Genomic DNA, 26263 nt, shown 5'->3' with positions numbered 1-26263 from the left:
AACAAATGGGACAACTGGAAAAATCCGAGCAGGGCCTGAGCCTTAGATCATATTAGGAATTCTTAATCTTTAAAGCACCATGATGCTGTCTTGGCTGTAGAGGAAAGCATCCTTTGTTTTTTAAAAGGCATATACTGAAGTAAAAAAAAAAAATTAAACATTTGGAAGTTTAAAAGCTACCTTGTGATTGGGCATGGAAAACTGGCACAGCACAGTTGCCTGCCGAGAAGTATGGGAAGAACAGTGTGATTTTTTTTCTTTTTAATAGATACAAGCAACACAGATTCAGAAGAGAAACAATTCCCTCTGCAGTCCCCTCCCCTACGCCCGAATGTGGCCAGCAGCCCAATTAGTCACATGGAAAAGGCTAATAGCAAAGCAACAGGAAGCACTGTTGGCCAAACTGTTACTACGGTGACGAACAAAACAACATGAAAACACTAGAAACCTTAAGGAAAACTACACTGAAGATTGATTTGTGGCCACATCTAAATACGTTTTTAAAGCAGCATTATCGATGTGGAAGTAATGAGTGTTTAAAAATCATATGGCTTCTTTCTTCAGATTAGGGTTGACATCTTTGGGATACTTGGGTCTCATCCAGGTTTACTAGTCACTCCGCTACCTTTGGAGATGTCTCGGTGCCCCCCAAAGTCCCCATCTCTAAAGTCAGGGTGTTAAAAAAGAGAATCTAGGATTTTGGAAATTTGTAATTAAAGGCAAGAATTGGGCATATAAACATGTGTCTCATCAGACAGCATCTAAAATCATGTTTATTCTGTGTTTCTATTGCACATACATCACTTTGTGAAGACTACTTCTGTGTAAAGAAAGCAGACTATGGGGCCTATGAGATGGGCTCAGGGGGTGCTGGCTCTCGCTACTCAAGCCCAGAGACCTGAGTTCAACCCCTAGAACCCACATAATACTAAAAGGAGAGAACTAACTTCCCAAAGTTGTCCAACTGCCACATGTACATCCTCCCCCAACATACCCATAGTTTTTTTAGAAAAGCAGATTAGTTATTTGCTTAAAAGCAGACAGAAAATTGTTCCCTGACCCTTGCCCATATGTGGCATTATTTTATTATACTTTTAGTCTGAAAAACCTGATTTTGTTTAATGATCTGCAGCCATCATGGGTGAAAATGTACACGCTTTCAGTAGTCCATCTTGTCAATGTATCTAGCTCACGAAATTACAGAATTATCTGACTCATCGGGACAAAAACAACATATTATCCTCTAGACAGCAAATTGAAAAATCCCCGGCAATTTTCTTGTCTCTGAAAACGATAATTGATCTGATTTTTGCCGTCAGTGTTGCTATCATTCACTCTATCACCCAGAACTGAAAACTTACAATTATTTTCTATTCTCCCTACCTTTCATCACCCACACAGAGTCACCAAGTCAGAGTGCATTCCTTTAATAATGTGTCCTATTATCAGTCTCCTCTGCCAGCATGGAAGTCCAAGTCTCCATTATCTCCCAAACCTGGATGACTACAATAGCCTTCCTCCTCATTAATGGCTTGTACATGGTTTCTTTCATTGTAAAAGTAATACATGCTTATTATAGGCAATTTGAAAATTTCAGGGAGATAGACAGAGAATATCAGCTACCCATAATCCCTCTGACCCAGTTCCTTCCACTCATTGTTCTATGTTTATCTAATATAGTTCTCTAAAAACTAGGATTGTGATTTACTAGATATTTATAATTTGTTTTGTACTTTGATAAGTGGGATTTTCTTTCTTCTTTTCTTTTGAGATACTATTCTTTGAAACTTAACTTTTTAAAAAAATAAAGATGTTATTCCATATCTGTCTGTAGGTAGAAAGCCTGACTGCGGCCATCTTAGTTTATAAGTAAACTGTTCTTCTGCCTGAAAGCTGTTAACTTTTCATTATCCTTAGACAGGATACACTCCCAGTTCACTTTAGATGCTTTATCAAACTTTTCTGACACTTGGGCAGCCATACATGAGAATCAAATATTTCATCTGCTCATTGGAAATTCTATTATTTCATTAATTTTGCTTCTCATTTATCTGTTAAATTTTAATAAGTCATTATTTATATGTTAATTCCCTCAATTTATCTACTAATTCTCTTACTGTTTTCCTTATAGTATATTTTTGTTCTAGAAAATAAAATCAATTCTTAATTGTTGGCAACTCACTGGGTTCTAGGTTTTCATATTAGAACAAAATGATGCATGGGTCATTCTTGTGATATTGTTTGGTTATTCCCTGTATTATGTATGTATTTCTAAGAGCATAATTTATGTAAGCAAAGGTGCTTATTATATTGTTGTTGTCAAGAAAGGACACACAGGTTAAACACCCCTGATCCAAAAACCCAAATTCTGAAATGTGCCAAAACCTGAAACTGTTTGCACAGTGATATGATGCTTTAAAGTTTCTGGATTTTGTCTGGGTGTGGTGTTATATGCCTTTAATCCTAACACTAAGGAAGTAGGGCAGATAGATCTCCATGAGTTCAAGGCTAGCCTGGTCTACCTAGAGAGTTCCAGGCTAGTCAAGGCTACATAGTGAGATCCTGTCAATAAAAAGTTCTGAAGTTTGGATTTCCGATTTTCATATCAAACAGTAAAGTCTATGTAATATTCCAAAGCCTGAAAAAATATTTTTGTTCTCAAGTACTTTAGACAAGGGACACTCAACCTGTATGTAGGGCCACTAGCACTACATGACAAGTGCCACTTTCTTACCGACTTGTTAAGAACCAGATACTGTTTCTTTTTAGAAATGCATTAGTTTATACCGTGTCTTAGTGGCTTTTCTATTGCTGCAAAGAGACACCATGACCAAAGCAACTCACAGAAGAAAGAGTTTAGAGGAGGCTTACAGTTCCAGAGGGTTAGAGTCATTGACCATCATGGGGGGGGAGCACGGCAGCAGACAGGTAGGCAGGCTCGGCACTGGAGCAGTAGCCAAAAGCTCATATCACAAGCATGAGGCAAAGTTAACTGAGCCTGGTGTGGGCCTGGGAAACCCAAATACAACCTCCACAACAAGGCCACACCTCATAATCCCTCTCAAACAGTTCCACCATCTAGGGACTGAGCATTCAAACATATGAGCCTATAGAGACCATTTTCATTCGAACTACCACATGACTCATCAATGCTTTGGTTGGCATGTGCTGTGCATTTGGTGTTTGCCCACAGACACTGGGCATTTGCACTGTGGCATTTTAGCTAGTCTCCATTTTTCTGAGAAGAGGAGCAAACTCAAATGTCTTTCCACGACCTGGCATTGAGGCCAATGTGTGACAGCACAGTGGAACTAGAAATGGCGGAGTGGGGGTGAATGGGAGAGTGCATGCTCTGCTACTATTCCAAATGGAAGGACTGTAAGCAGGTCACACAGGGCAAACCAAAACACCCACTGTTGCAAAGCAGGCCTCCTTCCAGTTTGATGCCATGCGTGTACTTCCTTTCTCTAATCCATCCCCGTAGGATGAGAATGATTGTTCCTCATACCTGATACCTTCTCACTGCATGCTATTCATAATACGATCCCGAGTCTTTTTCTCCTAACTCCTCTCCTGTCAAACCAACTTGTAGAAGGCAATGAGGTACTCGAGGACAAGCATTCTATCATACAGGAAGTAATGAAGCACAGGGAGAAAAAGCAAGGGACCTCTAGAATCTCCCTTCCAACCAGCTGTGTGACTATAGCCAAGTTTCTAGACCTCAGTGAGTCTCTAGTTCCTCATCTGGAAAAATGATACTAACAGTACTGTCTAATTGCTTTCTCACTGCTGTGATAAAATTCTCCACACAAAAGCAACTTGATGGAGAAAGTGTTATTCTAGCTCACAGCTCAAAGTACAGTCCATCATAGCAGAGAAATCAAGGCAATAGGAGCTTGAAGCAGCTCATCACCTCACATCTGCAAACAGAAACAGATAAATGCATGCTAATGCTCAGCTTGCTTTCTCTACCTTATACAGTCCAGGATCCACTGCCTAGGAAATGGTCTCATCCACAGTTAAAACGAGCCTTCTCGAATCAATTAATATAGTCACGATAATACCCCATAGGCATGTCCAAAGACCTATCTCTCAGGTGATCCTAGATTCCATTAGGTCGACAGCACAAACCATCACAAACACCTACACCATAGGGTGGTTCTGAGGATTCAATAAGGTAACATAGGCCAAGCACTCACTGCCCTCCCTGACATACAGTAGATGCTCAATAACTGCTTGCAGCATCTATTAGAGTAGTTGTTGAAATGAAGAACAATATGGTATACAGGTTGTTTTACCAGGACAGGAATCACCTACTGCCTCTTTTCAAATATGCAGATTTGTAGGATTCGCTCCCAACTTGTTGCCAGAACTTCTGGAGACAGAGCCCAGGAACCTGTGCTTCTTACTAGAATACTAGTTGACTATGATTCAACTAGAGCTAAAGGACCACTAGTTGCCACACTAACCTTACCTATGCTATACAATCTCTCTTGTAGACTGCTGGACCTACCTCCTCAGCGGTACCCTGGCCTGGGCATTACCACTCTCTACAAAAGTGATCTCCTTTTAAAAATTAAAGTGCTCCACAAGAATCCTTCTCTGATAGCCTGTCAGCCTCCCTACTTCCTGTCCCTAGCCGAATAGCATCATTGCCAGTATGAGTAATCTGTTATTATGAGAGCCAACAATAAATTCATATTATTGTCAAAAGCACTACTCGTTGCTAACATGCATTAAGCATGTCTAAAGTGTGAGGCATGCTAACTAGTTTTTATTGTTATTGTGCTCTATACGGATTTAATCCACATGAGACAGGTGATACTCCGACTACCACTTTATAAATGGGAAAACCAAGTTACAGAAAGGCTAAGCAAGTGACCTAAGGTCAAAAAGACAGTAAATGACACAGTGGATATCTGAATCCAGACATTGTGACTCCAGAACCCAGGCTATTATCTAGTACACTACAGTGCTTCTCTAAATGAACTGCCCTATGCCTGTTATTACTAATTTAAGCTATCTACAGTGCTATTAATATTTATTTCATACATGTTCTTCATTATCTCATTAGAGTAAATGCATTTATCACAGAAACCTCAAACTCTTGTGTTCCCATGTCTTAAGTCTCCACCCATAGGGTGTAGCATGAAAGTCTGCAGGAAACCAACAGTTGGGGTGGGTCTGTTCTCTTTCTATGTGCTTAGGGTACAGCTTTCTAATGAAACTGTATGAATCAAGTACATCGTAACTATTAACCCTATCTATATTTACCTCATCAACATTTAAAAAGTATCTAAAAGTTGAAGGCTGCCCATTAGGTTAGTTTTCCAAAGAAGGCTCTTCCTCCTGTGTGTTTAGACCTCATTCCTCAAAAAGACAACAGAGTCCAGCGACCTGAGACAGACAGGGTGTTCTGAAAATTTCTTAGCTTGTATGCTTGGCCAGATATCCAATATTTTAAATCAACTCTTTCATCATTTAGATCACGTGTAGTCTAAAATAACCAAGTTTGGTCTGGGGAGGTGGCTCATTAGATGAGACCATTTGCTGAGTAAACATGAGGATCTGAGTTTGAAATATAAACATCCATTTAAAAAAAATGGGCATGGCTGCTGATGCGTGTAACCCCAGTGCTGTGGAGGGCAGAGACAGGGGGATCACCTGTTGCCCACCAGCCTCACTTCAGGTTCAGTGGTGATCCCTTTTGCAAAGGAATAAGGCAGAGATTGATAGAGTAAGCCCCCCTCCCAAAATCCTCCTCTGGCCTCAACATGTGCAACTCCCCCAACAAAAGCATGCATACATACAATGACCAATCTGAAGAATTCTGATACATGATACAAAATGTTAAACCTTGAAAACATGATGCTAAATAAAACAAACCAAACTCAGTGAGACAAATATTGCATGATTCCACATATATGAGATAACCTAGAATAGACAGATACACAGAGCAGAACACAGAATAGTAGTTGCTGGGGGGGAAAGGATAAGAGAACAAGAAGTTAGCGTTTGGTGAGTTTCCACCGAGGATGATGAGCAAGATCTAGAAGTAGATACTGATGGTGGTTATAAAACACAGAAAATGTGTTGGAGGGTACTGAACTATATACTTAAAATGGTTGGAATAATCAATTTCACATTATGTATGCCATATGTTTTCCAAATTTCATACCCTATTACAATCCCCCATGGAGGCAGTGCTTACCAGGGTGTCATCATTCTGGTCTCCAAACATTTCTTTAAAAATCTTGCCAGGATCAGGAATTGGAGGAAATATAATGATCTTGAGCCTTTAAGAAAAGAGATTTTTTTTTTGGATCAGACCTTCTAGTGCATGAGTCTCTCACCTAAAAGACAGCTATATAAAAAATAGGCATGCAAGAGTCACAGTACACAAGTCACTTTTAGTAAGCCACCTTTAGTAATGAGGGAATTGTGAAAAACATGTTTAAATGGCTATGGGAAATCAGTGTCCTAAGAGTACCAAATCTGCACAGAGGAAATAAGGCACCAACTTAAATTACTTATATCGCTTAAAAATAATGAGGGCTGGGCATGGTGATACCCATCTTTAATCCCAGCACTCAGAAGGCAGAAGTGGGTGGATCTCTGTGAGTTCAAGGCCAGCCTGGTCTACATAGAGATTTCCAGACCAGCCATGGCTACATTGTGAGGTCCTGTCTCAAAATTAAAATAAAATAATGGGGCAGAATTTCAACAGATAAGAAGTTTTCTTTTTATAATTTTGAGAGTGTATATATATTAGTCTAATGGCACAGACCTGTAACCTCAGCTACTCAGGAGCTTGAGTCAGGAGGGTCGGTCGTTAAGTTCAAATCCTGCCTGAGCTATAGCGTAAGTTTAAGGCCAGTCTAAGTAACTTAGAGCCTGTCTTAATAAGAAGTGGGTTGGGGGTATGTCTTAGTGGTTAGAGTGCTTGCTTACAGCACATGCAAGAGCTTAGGTTCAATGCTCAGCACTGTGAAAAAAATCTCTTGTTTTTTGTTGCTATTTTTTGTTTGTTTGCCTGGTTGGTTTTTGCCTTTAAACAGCATCTCATGTTGCTCAAGCTGTCCACAAACTTGATATACAGCTCAGGCTGGCCTTGACCTCCTGATTCTTTTGTCTCTACCTCCCAAGTGCTAGGATTACAGGCATGCACCACTTCACACAGCCAAAATCTGATCATTTTTTACCGCTCCCAATTTTTCAATCCTAGTGATACACATGCCAGACAAGTGGGCCGCTGCCTAGGCACATCCTCAGGCCCCTCCTCTCCTCTTTTTCTTGTGGGCCTGCCTCACCTCTCAGGGTGTGTCTCCAGGTGTACCCTATGGTTTTGTCCTATGTCTTCCTGAATCTCCGTCTAAGTGCTTGCTTTAGTCAGTTTAAACCTATTCCATGACATGACTCCCCAAATGTCATCTCTACCTTAGAGCTCTTCCTTAAAGTCCAGGTCCATGTATACTTCTGTCTACTGTTCACATCTACTTGGATACTTACTAGGCATCTCTAACAATGACTTAAAAACTGAAATCCTCCCCTTTCTCTCAAAGGTAGCTCTCCTCATAGTTTTTTCCTATCTTGAGAAATGTCACTGACACTCAGCTGTTCAAGGCCAAACTCTGGAATGTTTAATTTCCCTCATTCCCTAATACCTCATAAGTTATCAGCCATCATCAATTCTTGTTAATTTGGGCGTTCAAAATATATCCCACACTGCTCTAACCATTTCTTCCTCTGTGCCTAAACCTCTAGTACAGATCGCTTTCAATATGTCTTTAACCCCAGCACTCAGGAGACAGAGACAAATGGATGTCTGTGAGTTCAAAGCCAGTCTGATCTACAAAAACAATTCCAGGCCAGCCAAGGCAACATAGTAAGAACCTGTCTCAAAACAAAAAAAATAACAAACAACAACAAAAAAACACAAAAAAACAAAAAAATACAAACTGTTCTTTCATGCTTCCTTCCAGACATTAATGCCCTCTATCTAACATACCTGCTTTTACTCTTGCCCAAACAAAGTCTTTAATAGTGACATGATCCTATACATAACAGTACATCAGACCACACAAATCCTCTACTTAGGGTATTCCAAGGTCTCTTACCATACCTACCTGGTCCTATCTGAAAGCTTCTCCAGCCTCATCTCTGGCCACTCTCCCCACCCTGTCTCTTCCAGCCACACATGACAAGTTTCATTTCAGGCCCTGAGTCTTGGTACTTGTTTTTCCCTTGGTCTGGACAAATATTTGAATGGCTCATGCCTTTATTTTATGAGTCTCTCATTAAATGATCATCTTCTTGGAGAGGATGTCACTGGTCACCTTATTGAAATGAGTCTCCTATCACTGCCTACCTCTACCTCCTGCCGACCTGATTTGCTACTATGTATGTGTACTATCCACTATAGAAATATAGATATGGCCTATGTTCTATTCACTGCCATAAACCTGGCACTTTGAATAGTAGCTAGCATATAAATGGATATCTAACATATAATGTTGAAATAAGGCTAAAGTTTTGGTTCTGGGCCCAGATCAATACTTTCATTCCAATCTTGAGTATTAACTATAAGAGCAGCAACCACCTCTATACTGGTAAAGAGAAAAAAAACATCCTTTCTCTTTTTTAACACAGGATCTCACAGAGCTGATGCTGGCCTTGAGTTCAGTGTGTAGCTAAGAATACTTAAACTCCTGCTTCTCCGTTCACCCACCTCCCAAGTGTTGGGATTACAGGTGTGCACCACCATGCTCAGCAATAAAAGCACTCTTAAGGAATGAATAGCATATGTTAGGGATAATCTGGCAGAGTTTTCTTTCCCGTGGCATCAAGTAGCAGCATGCTTTGCACTAACACTTGATAAGCCGTTTTATTAGCAATAGATTCCGCTTCTTATTTTCTTTTTTTTTTGTTGGTGCTGGAAATTGAACCAGAGTCTTGGACATGCTAACTGCATGTCCTACCACTGAGCTCCACTCCTGGACCCAGCTTCTTTTGATTTTTAATTGTGCATGAGGTCTGGGGGGAACACACATGTGTGAACATGCCACTGTGCACATATAAAGTCAGAGGACAACGTTGTAGAAATGGTTCTTTCCTCAAACATTTATATGGGTCCCAGGGGTCAAACTTACATCACCAAGCTTGTTCGGTAAGTGCCTTTACCCAATGAGATGTCTTGTTAGCCCCCTTAATCCCCTATTTCTAAAAGCTCATTCCAAGAGTTGTCTACTAACTGGATAAATCAGGTACTGAAAAGAGTCAATGTACATAGCACAGGGACTATTTAGCAATGCTTTTTTTCCCTCCTTTTTTATTAAGAAAATTTTTCCATTCATTTTACACACTAATCGAAAATCCCCCTCTTCCCTCCTCCAGTGCCCCCAGCCTCCCCCTCCCAACACCCCCCCCCACTCCTCCCCACAAGAAGGCAAGGCCTCCCATGTGGAGGCACATTCAGAAGAGGCAAATCCAAGCCCTTCCCCCTGCCTCAAGGCTGCTGGAGGTGTTGGGGCCATGCCAGAGCAGTGCTGTGGGAAATTCACTTGATGAGTTTCCTTCACTACGAAAATGGGCACAATGATTTGCCTGTCATTTTGGCAAAAGTCACGCATGATTGCAATTGTGCAAAAAATATGAAGCAAACAACCCCCCAGCATAAAGAGTAATAAGCATAGCACCCAGGCTAGCAGGAACTGTCAAACCTGCCTGGGCAGGTGACTTACCTTTTCAGGTAAAGAAGGAGGACAGTGATTGCCCCTGCAACAATGACTGGAATGATGAGTAACATGGTTATGTAGAATGTGGAGTTCGGCTCCTTACCTATGCAATAAAAAGAAAGAAAGCACGAAGACATGAGATCTACAAGCTCTTTTTCGTAATGAAGCAGGCGACAATTCTATTTGCTAGTAAGAGCAGATATTTCTTTCCTATGCCTCAAACCATTTTCCTCAAATTCTTCAATTATCTTATAATAGTTTGAATAATTATCCTGCTCTGGTGCCTGAGCTTTCTAGATGAGTAAAGACCTTAAGGGTTGTTTGCAACCAGGGCATCCTAAATTGTTTTAGACAGTATTAAATAAAAAAAAACTCCATATCTATTAATTCTATTAACAATGACTGTCCTTTCTTTCCTTTTTTTTTTTTTGTTGTTTTTCAAGACAGGGTTTCTCTGTGTAACAGCTCTGTCCTGGAACTCGTTCTGTAGATCAGGCCAGCCTCAACTCACAAAGATCTGCCTGCCTCTGCCTCCCAAGTGCTAGGAAAAGGCGTGCGCCACCACTGTCCAGCTTGACTGTCTTTTCTTACTGTTTACTTAAATACTCACTATTGTACCTTCCTACTGCCCACTACTGAATACTTAAATAAATTCTAACAACTACCACCACTATGATTCTAAAGAGTGCCTCTCCTCTATGTCTGGTACCATATCATCTTCACACGACTTTCCCCTCAGTGTCTCTCTGCGCAACCTCTTCTTCTTCTTTTCTTCCCCTTCAGTATGCCCAGAAGTGGGATACTGGATACTCTCCAGTCTCTGTCAAGCAGTCCTAATGCAACCATGTGAAGCTGCTAACTAAACTACACTAGTCTCTGACCTAGAGAAACTGGCATGTGGGAGCTATCTGCTATTGTAAGCTATTAAAGTTTGGTGTCAATTTGTTTTGTTTTTCTGTTTTTTTTTTAAATTTTATTCTTGAGACAGAGTCTCACGCTGTAGCCCAGGCTGATTTATGATTCACCATGCAGCCATGGCTGGCCTCAAACTCATGCCAATCTCCCTGCCTCGACCCCTTGAGTACTGGAATTACAGCTATTAGCCACCATTCTTAGATAGGGTTGGTATACTTTGTTCTGTAACAACAGATAACTAATACAACCATATCTGACATACAGCTTGTTCAGTCTCTCAATGAATACAGAATGACATTCTTCAAAAACCCATTCCGATGACTCTTTCAACAGCTGTCTCATTTTGGTTCTATATTGCCCCTAGTGGCCACCAAAAGAAAAGACAAATTCCTCTTCCACCTAGCAATGATTTAAATATAAGAATTCAACAGCTATGCCTTCTCAAAGTTACTTCATGTACAGTTCCATAGCCATTTTGAGGTTCTTCAACATCCTCATTACCCTTTCAATGACAGGGCCAGTCAGTCATTGTATCTCTTACAATGTGATACTCCACACACAGACTGGGAAAGGTGTTACCACATACTGTGGTTGTGTGTGTGTGTGTGTGTGTGTGTGTGTGTGTGTGTGTGTGTTTGCATCAAGTGCAAATGTTTAAGTAAGTAGGAACCAGAGTTAATGTCAGGTGCCTTCCTCTATTGCTTTGTACCTTTTTTTTATTTGTTGTTTGTTTGTTTGTTTGTTTGTTTTCGAGACAGGGTTTCTCTGTGTAGCTTTGTGCCTTTCCTGGAACTCTGCTTTGGAGACTAGGCTAGCCTTGAACTCGCAGAGATCCACCTGCCTCTGCCTCCCGAGTGCTGGGATTAAAGGCCTGCACCACCACTGCCCGCTGTACCTTATTTTTAAAGCCAGAGTCCCTCACTAAACCTGAAGCTCATCAATTTCAGCTAGATTAGCTGGCCAGCAAGCCCAGGAATCCTCCTGCCCCTACTTCCTGAGTACTGGGATTACAAGTGAGTACCACCATCCTAAACTTTTTGGAAGTGGTGCTAGGATTGAACTTAGGTCCTAATGCTTACACAGCAAGCACTTTACCAAATGAGCCATGTCCTCAGCCCTACTTCATACTTCTAACGGGGACGGACCACTGATGCGCCACCCAGCAACACTACCCATATGACCTGGGAACTACACCAGCACTACTATCCAAGACTGCACATGCATTTTCTCTGGCATTCAACCCCACAATTCAAACAGGTCTTTCTCATCCTTTTTTGAGCATGGCCTGCTCAGCATAGCTACTAACAAGGATTATCTTTATTAAACACCACCAAGTCACTCCTGAGTCTATCAACTAGCATCCAGGAGAGTTCGCTGGCATGGTGCAACCTGAAGATTTGCTGGTGCCTGCCTTCTGTGATTTTGTTCCGGTTGTCGATAAAGATGGAGATGGGGCAGAGGTAAGAATAACACCCTGTGGATTGTGGCCTCCTAAAGAACTGTAGGTTGTCCATTAACCCTGGGTGATTTGACAGCAATTAAATGGAAAGAAAATGTGCATTGTAAATACTCTCTGGCATCAAGAAAGAATGGCAGCCCCTTTTCGCGATCGATTTTGTGCTTCCACTTAGTTTCCAGCCCTCAGTGTTTTACACTGTACTAACAGTGTGCTCTTACCTATACTCAGCGCTTCGCTCCAATTACTCCACAGGTGATTGTCATCAAAGCATAACTTGTTTGTTTTGACTCTTACTCTGACTGTGTAGACAGCATCAGGAAGAACACCAGGGAGTATGAAACAACTTGTACCCTTCGATATAAAGTAGAAATGCACAAAAAATATTATCAGCTTATCCCCTTTAGCTCTGCTGTTGAATTATAATTATAATAATTGGCAAAATTCTGTATGTGATTAAAACTTGGATCACAATTCAGATTATCTGACTTTGACTCCTGAAAAACACTGGCAATAACCCACAGAACAAAACAGTTTGCTTTTCACTGAGCATTTCAAATTTACACTGTGCCTGACCTTCCCCACCCTCAGTTACTTGGTGTCCAAGCCCAAATAACAAAAGCTGAATTTACTGACCTCCATGTTTCTTTCCGATCCTGAATTCTGGCATTTGTCTTCTCCAACCTTGAAAAAAAATGAGTTCCAAAATTTAAAAAAAAATGTTTTATGTCTTTTAGCGACTTCTAACAAGCTTTCCTTACATCCTGTGAAAAGAACATGTGGGCTGGAGAGATGTCTCAGAAGACCAAAGTTTGGTTCCCAATACCCATGTTAGGCAAGCCGCAACAGTCTATAACTCCAGTTCCAGGAACTCTAACACCTCTGGCACCTTCATTCATATGCACATACCCATACAGAGTCACACATACCACACATAAATAAAAATCATAAAATTTAAAGAAATAAAAGAGAAATGTGTACAGTGGAGAAATGCTGCTCTTTTTATTAAGCAGTGCTGTGTATATTACATATGCCTGGGAAGAAAAAATTCTTTCCCTATACCTCACACTATTCACGAGACCAATTTCAAGTATGCTGCAGATGTCAATAAATGAACAAAGAGACTGGGTAGATGGCTCAATGGTTAAGTGCTCACCATTTGAGCACAAGGACTAGAGTTCAGATCAGCAGAGCACATGGAACACTGGCTGGGTGCGTGTGGCATCCACCTATAATTCCAGCTCTAGAAAGATGGAGAAAAAGGATTGTCCCTAGCAATCTGGAAACTATCTATATCAGTGAGCTCTAGGTTTGACTGAGAGAGTATCATTTTCAATGAATAAAGTGGAAGCACAATAAAGGATGATTCCCAAAGTCAACCTCGAACCTCCACACACATGCAAACACACGCCCACACCACACATAAATGAACAGGAAAAAATGAACAGATATAAACACATAAATATAGCAAGCCACCAGATGAACCATCTTCATAACTTTGAAAGAGGAAAAGACGTTAAGCAGCACTCATGAACCATAAATAAATATTTTATAAAGTGTTAAAACTGAAAACCACAACCTATTAAGGAAACAAGCAGGAAATGCAGAGAAGAAAACATGCAATCTCTAACAAAGGCTGTGAATACATTTGTCCTCTACATATTAATAAAAGACAGCTCAATAGGAGAACTGGAAAATGACCCAAAGAGGCAATTCACAAGAAGGTATGCACACGGGCAGAAAAAGTTCTTAGCTTCATTGGTCATCAGGGAACTGCAAATGAAATAGAAACAACGATATACACACTTCCTAGACAATATCAAGTGTTGATGGGTCACTAGGTGCCTGCAACTCTCAGTTTCTGTTAAATGTGTAGATTGGCACAAACATTTGGAAAAATTGTCATTTTCTACTAGAGGCAATCATACATAACCTTTTGACAGCCCCCACCCCCACATAAACAGAGGCATGACCACAGAGAGTTATGCTCTTGCACACCAGGAGACAGGTATACAAATGTTTGTAAACTCTATTCCTAATAGTTTAAACTGGAAACTTGCCAAGTCAGTGAGAAAATCCATTAGTAGAAAGTGATACAGTCACACAAAGGGATGCATATAATGAGAATTAACCACCTACAACTATTGGGAAAATCTTGTAAACTTTATGTTGAATGAAAGAAGACAAACCCAAAAATATGTTCTGACATTGGTGTTATAATGGTGAGCATAGCTGCTGTCCAAATCTGTTCTCCATAATTCTATTTATAGAAAGAATTGATTGGTTGAGAGAGAGAAAGAGACATACAGAGACAGAAACTTGCTCCATTGCCTACGTTGATCTCAACCCCCTGGGCAAGCTATTCTCCTCTCAGGCCTCTGAGTAGCTGGGACTAGAGTCATGGCTGGCATGCCTGAGAAAGCTTAAACGGTGGCAACAAAACAAATCTAGAAGATTGGAAGTCTTGATAACAGGTTTCCCTTAGGCGTACAGCACCTAGAAGAGATAATGAAGGGGCTTCTACGGTGTTGGCTATACAGGTAAAATTCATTTCTGAAGCAGTTTGGACAAGTACATGCCTATAATTTCAGCACTTGGAAGGCAAAGGCAGGACTGCCAGGAGTTCAAGGCCAGCTTCAGCTACACAGTGAGCTTGAGACCAGTTACATGAGACTCTGTTTCCTAAAAACAAAAACAAAATGAACAAACCAAATAAATAAAAGTAACTTATGAAAAAATGTTGACATGTACATCATGACTTACGTACTTTTTTCTAGAGTGAATTATATTCCATTACAAAAAAAAATTAAGCTGTTTATTTAATATATTTGTCTGAGTGTATGTATGTGCACCATCTATGGGCAGAGCCAGCAGAAGTCAGAAGAGAGTGTTGGATTCTCTAGAAGTTTCTGACAGTTCTGATTCTACCATGTAGGGGCTGGGAATTGAACACAGGTCCTCTACAAGAGCAATAGGTGGGTTTAATCACTGAGCCATTTCTTTACCCTCCTTTACAAACTTTTAAGAGAGACTAGTTTCCCTTGTTGATAGCCTAAGAAATAAATTTGAATTTTTTTCAAAAACAGTAAAAAAAAAAAAATCAAGCATGAAAATCTGTTGCTTAGTCTTAATAGTCAAACTTCTGTCTAAGAAACATTTTAAACACTTTTAATAGTTTAGTTTTATTTTGTGTGCCCTTGTGCTTTGCCTACACGTGTGCCTATGTGAGGATATTGGATCTCCTGGAACAAGAGCTACAGACAGCTGTGAGGCGCCATGTGGGTGTTGGGAATTGAACCCCAGTCCTCTGGAAGAGCAGCCAGTACTCTTGACCGCTGAGCCATCTCTCCAACTCCTGTCAGAGAAACTTTTAAACATGGAACAAAGACCACAATATACCACTATTAATTTGGCACTCAATGCCATTCACCACATAGTCCATACCAGCATTTCTGAAGAGCTAGAAGGCCACCAGAATGAGGAAAGACTATCATTTCAGTAGTTCATACACAGGCAGAGAAAAAGCAGGTGGCCTCAGTGTCCTATTTCTGGAACCACTGGCCTTCTGGGAAATCACAAGTGTCAAGTGCCACTTGAGAGATCAAGCTGTAGACTGATGTCACTTCTTTCTTGGACCATTTCCCAAACATACGAATGCCAAAACCAGCAAATCACTGTGTAGATTAAGTCTGGGCTCTTGTTCCACTGTAAATCCTCATGTATGGGTCAGCAGCTGTTCTTACCTCTGAAAGGGGGAAATCAACGGCACAGAGTACCCAGTAGACTGTTTCCAGGGAAGAGGTGGGCATAGAAAACAATTCCTACCTTATTTCAGGATTCTGTTCTAAGCTACCTCTGACTATAACTCACCCACCCCCATATGATGGTAGGAGTTCACGGTCCAGTTTACCCATTCCCCCGGCCTGCAAACCCAACAAACAACTCCTCAAGTAATCTTTCGGAAAGAAAAAGAAGGGGCTAATCAGCAAGGCTCAAAATTAGCACACAAGGAGCTGATGACATTTTAGGGAGGAAGCAGCTGGTGAACATCTGCTTAAAGAAAAGCATTAAACTCAAACACATAAACAGAGTAATTCCAAATAGACTGTAGTCCGGTCTATGTATATAATGTCCATCGTGTACATGTTTTCCTTAGTTCAGATGTTTTATACATATATATATAAATTCAACAAGACTTTAATTAGTGTGGTTTTTAAGGACTAGGGATTGAACCTAGGGCCCCAAGCATGCTAGGCAAGGGTTCTTCCTCTGAGCTATAGACTTAGCCTTTATTTAATGATGATTTGTACATAGCATTGTATCAAGTAATCTTGGTCCAAGTTGAAGACACAGAGACTGACCTCTGAGGTCATATTGATTTATAAGCTGTGTTAAAGTTACTTAATCTTTCTTCAGCCTCAGTTTATCAAAAAAGTGTGTTCCAATAATACTAATTTCATGGGTTATTATGAGCTACTACATCAGAAGCCCTTAGATGAGTATCTTTGTAGCATATCCTAGATAGTTGATAAATGGTAGTTAGTACTATTACGATAAGTAGTAAAGTGATCTCCAGTGGTTAAAAACACACACTTGGGGTTAAGACTTTTGCTTCCATCTTTTTCAGTTTTTATTTTACACATGAGCATTTTGCCTGCATGTATGCTACATGGTGCCTGCAGAAGCCAGAAGATGGCATCAAATTCCTGGAACTGGAGTTACAGCCAGTCTTGAGCCACTATGTGGGTGCTGAGAATCAAACCTGAGCCTTCCAGAAAAGCAGCCAGTGCTCTTAACCACTGGACCATCTCTCTAGATCCTTTTGCTTAATTGTGACTCTATCCTTTACTAGAAATATGGCCTTACTCTATCCTTTACTAGAAATATGGCCTTAGGTGTAACTAAACTTTCCCAATGTAAAACAGGGCTCAAGGCCAGGCGGTGGTGGTGGTGGTGGTGGTGGTGGTGGTGGTGGTGGTGGTGGTGCACGCCTTTAATCCCAGCATCTGGGAGACAGAGCCAGGTGGATCTCTGTGAGTTCAAGGCCAGCCTGGTCCACAGAGTGAGTTCCAGGACAGACTCCAAAGCTACACAAAGAAACACTTGTCTCAAAAAAAAAAAAAAGCAGGGGGATGGGGTGGTGCTCAAATAACAGGACATAGGTCCCTGTGCTTAGTGTGATTTCTAAATGAGAGAATTAACAGAAAGTACTCACTAATATACCTACGAAGTAGTCAACATTAGGTGCATAGAAGCTGCTGTTAGTATCAAGAACAGAACAAAGTCGACACTACCCAACGCCTGCTGTATACTTTCAGTGGAGACAAGAGGCATAAGTGTGATCAGGTTTTAAACAGTAGGGCATAACTGAGAGGCTAAATGAGTTCAGAGAAGCAGGACATGTCTCAGCATTTCACACAGAAGCATCCGGGGAGGGTAAAGGCTGGAGTGATCAAAATACTCCCTGTGTTGTCAGACTAAACATCCTCTTCTCCCCCATACAGAAATCACTGCTTTTCGTATGAGGACGCCACAATTTCTAACACTAACAATCACTTCCTATCACTACACAGTTCCATCTGCAAACACCCTGAAGGACTCTGTTCTGCTGTGGAGCTGGGCACTCCCTGTGGTGTTAGAGAATATCAACACTGACTTATTTTAGAAAGCCTTTTGAGAGTTCCATCTCGGACCCAGAAATTTTACCCATGTGCAAGATACCAGGCTCCTTTAAAAGCCACTAACACACTTTAATATAGAACTTCTAAAACGCAAATGTACAAAGGACGCAGGCAGGTAGCAAACAAGAGAGTGAATGGTCCACTCTCCGTGGTCTTGAGGCGCCACCTTATGGAAATACACACCTAGAGTAGTCTGATTTTAAATCTGGACCCAAAAGAGTTTTTTTAGATATTATGTGCATGTAGGTGTATGACTGCTATGGCATACATGTGGAGGTCAAAGGAAAACTTTGCAGGAGTTGGTTCTCTCTTTCTACCCATGTGGATCCTACAGACTGAACACAGGTCATTAGGCTTAGCAGCAAACCATTGAGCGATCACACCAGCCTCCCCCTCCGCTTAAAATTTAATAGGCAAAGAAACAAAATCTCCCAAGAATCTATAAAACTTTAAATCAAATAATGGGACTGATGCCCTAGGGTTACACCATATTCTGGTGAAGGCCCCACAGAGACTTTTAATTTGTGTGTCTTACATTGGTTTTTGGACAGCAGACATGTGTGTAATCCAACAAACACTGACCATTCCAATTTGACTACATGGCTTCCCTAAACTCCAAGAAAACAGAATGTCTTTTCCAAGGCATCTACATACCTGCATGATTTTTATCTCTGCCTATTACTTAGACATCTTTCCTATCATGTTTTGGCCACACCTGCCCCCTCTGTTTTCAACTACATGTCAAGCTCTTTATTGACTCAGATTTTTTTTTAAATCTGCTGTTCTTTCTAACCCCAATTCCTCATATATCTAGCTCCTGCTAAGCATTCTGCTCTCATATCAAATGTCATTATTTTATGTGACTTCCCTGCCTAATATTTCCTCAAGCCCATCTAGTCATTCTACTCATTCTTCTTTCTTTTTTTCATAATACTCACACTGTGCAATTAGTTTACTAATTCACATACATTTTCCAATCAGTAATCTCTGTGAAGAAGAAAAAAAAGAGAAACATGCTTGTCTTACAGCTGTAGCAAGCAAAGGTGTCTGGTACATGGCAGACAACAGCAATGCTAGGGCAACTTAAACTCTGCAGCCAATACTACTGTAAACCTTCAAAACTTGCAATATGCCTTCTTTTTTATTTTTATTATCATCATTATCTGTTGACAAATGTTAAGAGCTACATTTCCTTATTATTTGAGTGATATATTCTAAGAAAACTTACAGAGAAAGGAGACTGGAGTTCAGTCTGGCTGCTATTGACTTCTACTTCAGAAGATAAGCATCTGCTACTAAAATTCTGTGGATTCTTCCACTGCACAAATAAGGCATCATTTTTGAAGAAAAGATGTTTAATATGTGGAGGACCAGGTTTCACTGAAAGATAGAAGAAAGAAAATTAGTTTCTACAAGTTTATTAAATTACATGTATATAAGATATGATTATATATGTAAACTGGATAATGAAGGTTCACAAAGTGAAATCAAAATAGGGCTGATAGCTTTTAATGGCTTCACATGATCTGATATAGAGTTTGAGAATTTCTGATTAGCCACAATTAGCAGAGGAAGTGTATTTAAAACTGCCCAGTAAAATGGATTTAAGGAGAGCCTTTGGGGTTCTCTGGTAAATGACATGAACTCTGATCTGAGTCTAGTCAGCAAACAGTCAAGGTAGAATCAGGACATCTAGCCGCCACACAGAGAATAAAGCAAAGGAGTTCTTGGGTGCAGATGTGCTTCCACTACACGGGTAAGAAAATACTGGTACAAGAGGCTTGTCTAGCTCTCCCTCACTGATGCCAATCCAAGACCACAATTTCAAAAATACTCTGCTCTCCATTGTAGGCTGTAACATGGCTGCACTTTGAGAACATTTTGTTAAGCAAAACAAGCCAATCTAGAAAAGACAAGTGCTATGATTGTATTTATGTGAAATGCTAAAGTAGCTATAGTCAAAGAGACAGAAAGCAGAAGAGTGCTGCTAAGAGCTGTGGGCAAGCAGAATTAATGTTTAATAGTATAATGGCACCTTTGAATGATGAAAAACATAGACGCTGGGCAGTGGTGGCACACACCTTTAATCCCAGCACTTGGGAGGCAGAGGCAGGTGGATCTCTGTGAGTTTGAGGCCAGCCTGGTCTACAGAGTGAGTTCCAGGATAGCCAGGGCTGTTACACAGAGAAACCCCATCTCAAAATGAAAAAAAAAAGAAAAGGAAAAGAATCTCTTGTAGAGATCTGCTGTACAGCAATATGAATATACTTAACACTACTGTGCATGTAAGATGATGGTGGTAAACTTAGCATTGTATGATTACATTCCCAATTAAGAATAAAGTATTTTGAAAGCATTAGCCAGGTCAGGTTACTTTTGCAGGTGTGAACTATAGTTTAGAATAAGGAACAGAAAATAATGGGTAATTAACAGAAAACATAGAGGCCAACTTCTTGTCAAGAATTTTTATGTCACCATTAATTCCAGAAAGAACAGTAAAACCTTAACACCCTTCCTAAGATAGTCTGCCAAACAAGAGGAAGGACAGCTTTACTTTAGCCACCCCCATGTGATAAACTAGCCTGACTTCACTCTCTTGGCCTACAAACTAGGCTGCCTTTGGTCCCCTGCTACAGTTGACTTCCAAGACTATCTGGAGGAGTGGGAACTAGTGTTCTGCTTACAGATTTAGACAAGCCTTTGTCAAATGGTGCCTTTTTTTTTTCTATTAATCATCCACTTCTCATTTAGTCAGAATCTGAGCTCCCTTGTAGGTTACTACAACAAGCAAACCAATATACTGATATTATTTTACTTTGGAGATTTACAAAATGCCTTTAGATGCCTCATGTCTTTTGGCTCTTAAGGGAATGATATATTCCATTTTACAAATAAGGAAACACCCAAAAAGGGTCTATTTGCCTTGGCAAAAGGAGGCGCTAAGTACTCAACCAAATAAGTGTTGTTCAAGCCTTGTGCTGGTTAATTTTGTCAAGTTGAAACAAACTGGAGTCACCTGGGAAGAGGGACTGTCTCTGTCAGATAGACCTGCAGGCACATATGTAAGGGCACTTTGTCGATTGCTGATTGATGAGGCAGGATCTAGCTCACTGTGAGCAGTCCCACCTCTGAGCAGGCTGAGCAAGCCAAAGGGAGCAAGCCAGTAATCAGCCTTCATCCATGGTCTCTGCTTGAGTCCTTCCTCCAGTTTCCTGCCTTGAGCTCCTGCCTCAGCTTCCTTCAATAGTGGTCTGTGACATGGAAATGTAAGACAAATAAACCCTTTCCCTGGTTTTGACCACTGTTTTATGAAAGTAACAGAGAGGCAAACTACTACTGGCCTGTTAGGCAATACAGTCAAATATGGTTGGCCTACACATTATGACTGATCAATACATGTGCCACATGAAGTTAAATATTTTGAATATGGTGGTGAGTGTATATAGTTCAGCGGTAGAGCATTGCTTAGCATTCGCAAAGTCCTGAACTCAATCCCCAGCATGACGAGAAGTATTCTAGTAATACTCCTGAGGAGTTTTTCTAACCAAAAGATTATTCAGGGACTATATGATCAGATGAGCATCTCCTCCAGAGGATCAAAGTGAAACAAGATCTTTGAATTAGACAGCCAGGTTCCAATCTTGGCTGTACAACTGATTGCCCTAAGTCTCTGCCTGTTTCGAAGTCAACAAGAAGGAAGCATGTGGTACTCACCATTTCCAATTTGCTTCTTGAAAACATCTATCAAAAAAAAGCTTATATAAATACAGTCTCTTGTTTCAGGGAGATCTTCAGACTGAAAATTATCATCTTTAATTATTTGTTTTAACCATTCAAAATATGGGACAACCTTTTATCCATGTTGTCCAAGAGGGCTTTGAAAACTTACCATAGGAAGTTAAAGACACTATTTTGAAGGATGGCCTAATTTTCCCAGCATTATCCTTGACCATTATTTGAATGCTGTGCTGTTCAAAACTGGAATCTACTTTAGTTAGTTTAAAGGAACAACCAATGCGTTGACCTTCTCTATAGATGTTTTCACACTGAAGAATTTTTCCCAGGCTCTTGTACCTACAAGATAAAATGAGACAATGCTCTGTGTGTTATTTTGAACACAGGGTCAAGAGACAAGGGTAGTCATTTTTTAAAAATGGCTGAAAGAAATGCCCATGAAAAGCCATATATGCAATAAGGCATGATAGTTTTTTAAACGCCTATTTTCTAATGTGGCTCATGTCATATTCTAGAAGAAAAGAGTGTCCTCTGATGACGGACATTGGTATTCACAATAGCCATGGGCACTAGAATCCTGACCTTCCTCTTCTGTATGAGGGAAGAAGTTCTGAAGCCAGAATGAGAAGTTTTACCCCTTCTGAAAATGCATATATACTGAACCCCAACAGTTCCCCTCTGCTCCACTCTGCCTCTTCCTTCCTTGCTTTATTAGATGGTTTCCCTCCTTCTTCCCTGCTCCCAGGGGTGGGGAGTCATAATATTCTTCTCTACTTCTGTTTTATGTGTGTACGCATGTACCTGTGTGTGCACACAAACGCATGTGGAGGTGAGAGGGCAATGTTGGGTGGTTTCCTCCATTGCTCTCCACTTTGTATTTTGAGACAGGGTCTCTCACTGAACCAGGAGTTTTGGTTACATTTCCTGACTAGCAAGCTCCAGGGGTCCTTGCATCTTCTCTACCTCAGTATTAGGATTAAAAGCATACACCACTACACCTAGCTGTTTTTTTAATGTTGGTGTTAAGGATGTGAATACAGACCCTCATGCTTACAAGGTAAGCAGTATACCAAAACTCAGCCCTTCCCCTTCTCTACTTCCAATTTCCCTATCTACTCATTCTGGGGAATTCCTAAATCTGACCATTCACTTCGGAATTCTTCTAAGATTTCATGTTTTTTGTTTGTTTGTTTGTTTGTCTGTTTCACAAAGGGTCTTGCTGTGTAGGTCTGGATGGCCTGGAATTCACCATGCTTGCCTGGAAATCACAGAGGTCCACTTGTCTCAGTCTACTGAGTGCTGGGATTAGAGGCATGCATCACCACCCTGATCATCCAGACTTTAACCATTCCATTTGAGTGTTTCATTCTTCTCTCTTGCCTCAGAGTCACTGTATGAAGACACCATATGTACCCTCTCCTCCACCAAACTGCCATTTATGCCAATCTTTCCATTTATTCCACTCTGAGCTCATTTTCTCTATGTTCCTTAGATACTTTGAAATGACTTTTTTTCCCTTTTCTCTACATCCTATCACCAAGTTCTGTTTGCCAATTTTCTTGGAGTCTCATCTCTGATATTCCCACTGGCCACCCCCTAATTCATGATCTCACTGTTTCAGACTTCATATTTGGTCTCTATGACCTTCATTATTAATGCCCTCCCATTACTGCCAGATCAGCATTCAAGCACACAAGGGCTCTCTGAATGTCCACTCTACCATTAGGCTTTCATAAGTGGTACTGTTGGCATCCTAAATAACATTTCATCTCTCCGCATACCTTCCCAAGTGACCATGAGCACCTAGACAATGGATAGTGTATTCATTATATTCTCTCTGTCTCTCTCTGTCTCTGTCTCTCTGTCTCTGTCTCTCTCTCTGTCTCTCTCTCTGTCTCTCTCTCTCTGTGTGTGTGTGTGTGTGTGTGTGTGTGTGTGTGTGTGTCCAGCATCAGCTATCAGAGAACTCTGTTTTTTTAGGAACTAGTACAAGACAGGGTCAAGTCTTACATCATCCGCCACAGTTGGAGTTGTGCAAAGGTTCTGTAGAAAAGGAAGATCATTGTTTAAAAATGAACAAAGAACAGACAGTCTCAAACCCTTAACCTGTAACCTCAAAATTATCTGTAGTTTTTCCTGAGCTCAGCAATCAGAACTCTGACAGAAATGCAAATCCTACTGCAAATCAGGGGTTTTTTTTATAATGAAAATGTAATGTATTTACTCATACAAACACTACAAAGAAGTGTTTTGATACAGAACATGTCTTTCAAGAGACAGTTCATCTCTTCATGTTGCTGTTCTTGTTGAGACACAGGGTCTTGAAGGCCAGGCTGGCCTCAAATGCCCTCTGCAGTCAAAGACAAACTTGCACTCCTGGGGTCCTCCAGCCTCCACTACCAAAGTGCTGAGATTATAAGCATGTGCCACTATGATCACCTAAAAGCACAAAATCTTTCCTCTTAGTTAGAAGTCTCTATGGATTATAAAAGAAAATTTTTAAAAATAAGTTGTGGTCATGAGTCGTTTGGGGATTAGACAGTCTTGGAATGTTTTCCAACCACAACAGAAACTAAAGCTACTAATGACATTTTTCTTGCATTACAAAAGCTAGTGATAAATGTGACTTTTAAAATATAATGAAAGGAACTCCTGTGATGTATAGTTTTTTAGATTCATCTTTCATTTTGTTCCCTCAACAGTTCATAGACACTTGTGGACTCTGGAAGTGATTAATGCAGGGTGGATATCCCTAAAATTGATCAAGCTGGATAGACTGGAGCTGTTCGGGTCAGGCTCTTTCCAATACCAAACTACCCTGTTAGAACACAAGTCACTGCTCTGGGTTTGCAAACAATGATTTTGAACTCAAAAAACAACTCCCCACTAGGGGAGTTAAGAGGTTAGAGGAAACAGTCTGGCAATTTGTGCAATGTGTGGTCTACATGGGTACGTAAGCCATTGTTCATGTTTGCTAATCAATAACATGTCTGAACTCCCTTGACTTTGGGGATTTGATTGAAAAGTATCAATCTGGGGGGATGAAGAGGAGGAGGCATGGGCCTGATGCCAATTCCATGTGGTGGAAGAGCAGCACTGAGTGCCGACTGTACCTGCAAGAGAATGCAAATAACTAACAAACACTAGTGTATACAGCCCTCACAAAATGCCATGCTGACCATCAGTCACTATTGCAAGCACTTTTCCTATAACAGCCCTCAACAATCTTTGGAAGTAGTTATTATCACTTTCCCCACTTTATAGATGATAAAACCGGCCGGGCGGTGGTGGCGCACACCTTTAATCCCAGCACTTGGGAGGCAGAGTCAGGCGGATCGCTGTGAGTTCAAGGCCAGCCTGGTCTCCAAAGCGAGTTCCAGGAAAGGTGCAAAGCTACACAGAGAAACCCTGTCTCAACCCCCACCCCCAAAAAAAACCAAGGCTCAGAGATAAGAAAGGATCAGTGTAAGTAAGGATTTGAACACACACATAGTCTGACACTAGAATGAAGAAGTTGTTGGATGGAGAGAGCAGAAGACATAGGGCAACACTGTATAACAGAAATTCACCATCCAATGCAGCAGTCACTTGTGACCACTGGAATTGGCTAGTGATATTGAGTCACTGAGGTTGTAACTTCATTTAATTAAATTGTAAACAGCCTGTGGTGGTTTAAATGAGAATGTCCCCCAATGGCTCATATATTTGAATGCTTGGTCCCCATTTGGTGGAACAGTTTGGAAAGGGTTAGGAGGTGTGGCCCTGTTGGAGGAGGTGTGTCATTGGGGGTGGATTTTGAGGTTTTGAAAACCCATGCCATTCCCAGTTGGCTTTCTTTCTTTCTTGGAGTTGAGGATCAAGATGTGAGCTCTCAGCTACTATTCTAGTGCCATGCCTGTCTGGCTGCTGTCCCACCATGATACCATGATAGTCATGGACTCTAACCCTCTGGAACTGTTAGCCCCAAATGAAACACTTTATTTTATCAATTGTCTTGGTCATAGAGTCTTAGCACAGCAGTAGAAAAGTAACTAAGACATAGTCATACATGACTAGCATCTCCTGTATTGAGCAGCCCAAGTACACACTACTATGGGGAGAGCCTCCGTCAAATTACCAGCTCTAGAAATACACTGACAAGAAGTAGTATCTTTGATACCTGACCACTATGGTATCAGTAAACTACCACTTTCCAGATTACTTCTTGAGCCATGTCCAGTTATAGGTTGTGCCCTGCCAAAAGGTATCAACGTGGGGCTGAATACCAACAGAAACACTATCTGCTGTCAACCTTGACAAGAGCCTGCATCATCCAAGAGAAGAAGAATGCAAATTAATCCCAAGGAGACTGTCTTGGTTTTCTATTGCTGTATAGAGACACCATGGCAACTCTCATAAACAAAACATTTCAGAGGTTTAGTCCTTTATCATCATGGCAGGACATAGTGGCATGCAAACTGACATGGTGCCGGAGAAGGAGCTGAGAGTCCTACATCTTGATCCACAGGTAGCAGAAGCAACTGTGTCACACTGATCGTAGCTTGAGCAAAGGAGACCTCAAAACCCACTCCCACAATGACACACTTCCTCCAACAAGGCCACACCTACTCCAACAAAGCCACACCTCCTAATAGTGCCACTACCTATGGGGGGGGCATTTTCTTTCAAATCACCACAGGGACACTGTATGGTTTGCACTGAGTCTTGGTTTTTGCTAGCATATCTCCAGGGCAGGGGCGCCT

At 40.9% G+C, this 26263-nt stretch overlaps 1 protein-coding gene across 1 annotated transcript in view; it reads right to left on the bottom strand.

The window, feature by feature from the left end:
• Il13ra1 (interleukin 13 receptor subunit alpha 1) overlaps positions 1-26263 on the bottom strand; it is a 61769-nt gene that overhangs the window by 10019 nt on the left and 25487 nt on the right. The window contains exons 5-10 of the mRNA XM_028887322.2: positions 21676-21860; positions 19015-19166; positions 12742-12789; positions 12327-12459; positions 9741-9837; positions 6212-6296 (exon numbers count right to left, since the gene is read on the bottom strand). Coding sequence (XP_028743155.1) covers positions 6212-6296; positions 9741-9837; positions 12327-12459; positions 12742-12789; positions 19015-19166; positions 21676-21860 — 700 coding nt within the window. The remainder of the gene's footprint in view (positions 1-6211; positions 6297-9740; positions 9838-12326; positions 12460-12741; positions 12790-19014; positions 19167-21675; positions 21861-26263) is intronic.

This window comes from Peromyscus leucopus, chromosome X (assembly GCF_004664715.2).
Source record: "Peromyscus leucopus breed LL Stock chromosome X, UCI_PerLeu_2.1, whole genome shotgun sequence".
NCBI lineage: Eukaryota > Metazoa > Chordata > Mammalia > Rodentia > Cricetidae > Peromyscus > Peromyscus leucopus.
Note: the sequence above shows the minus strand (reverse complement) of the source record. Positions and strands in the feature narration are given on the sequence as shown.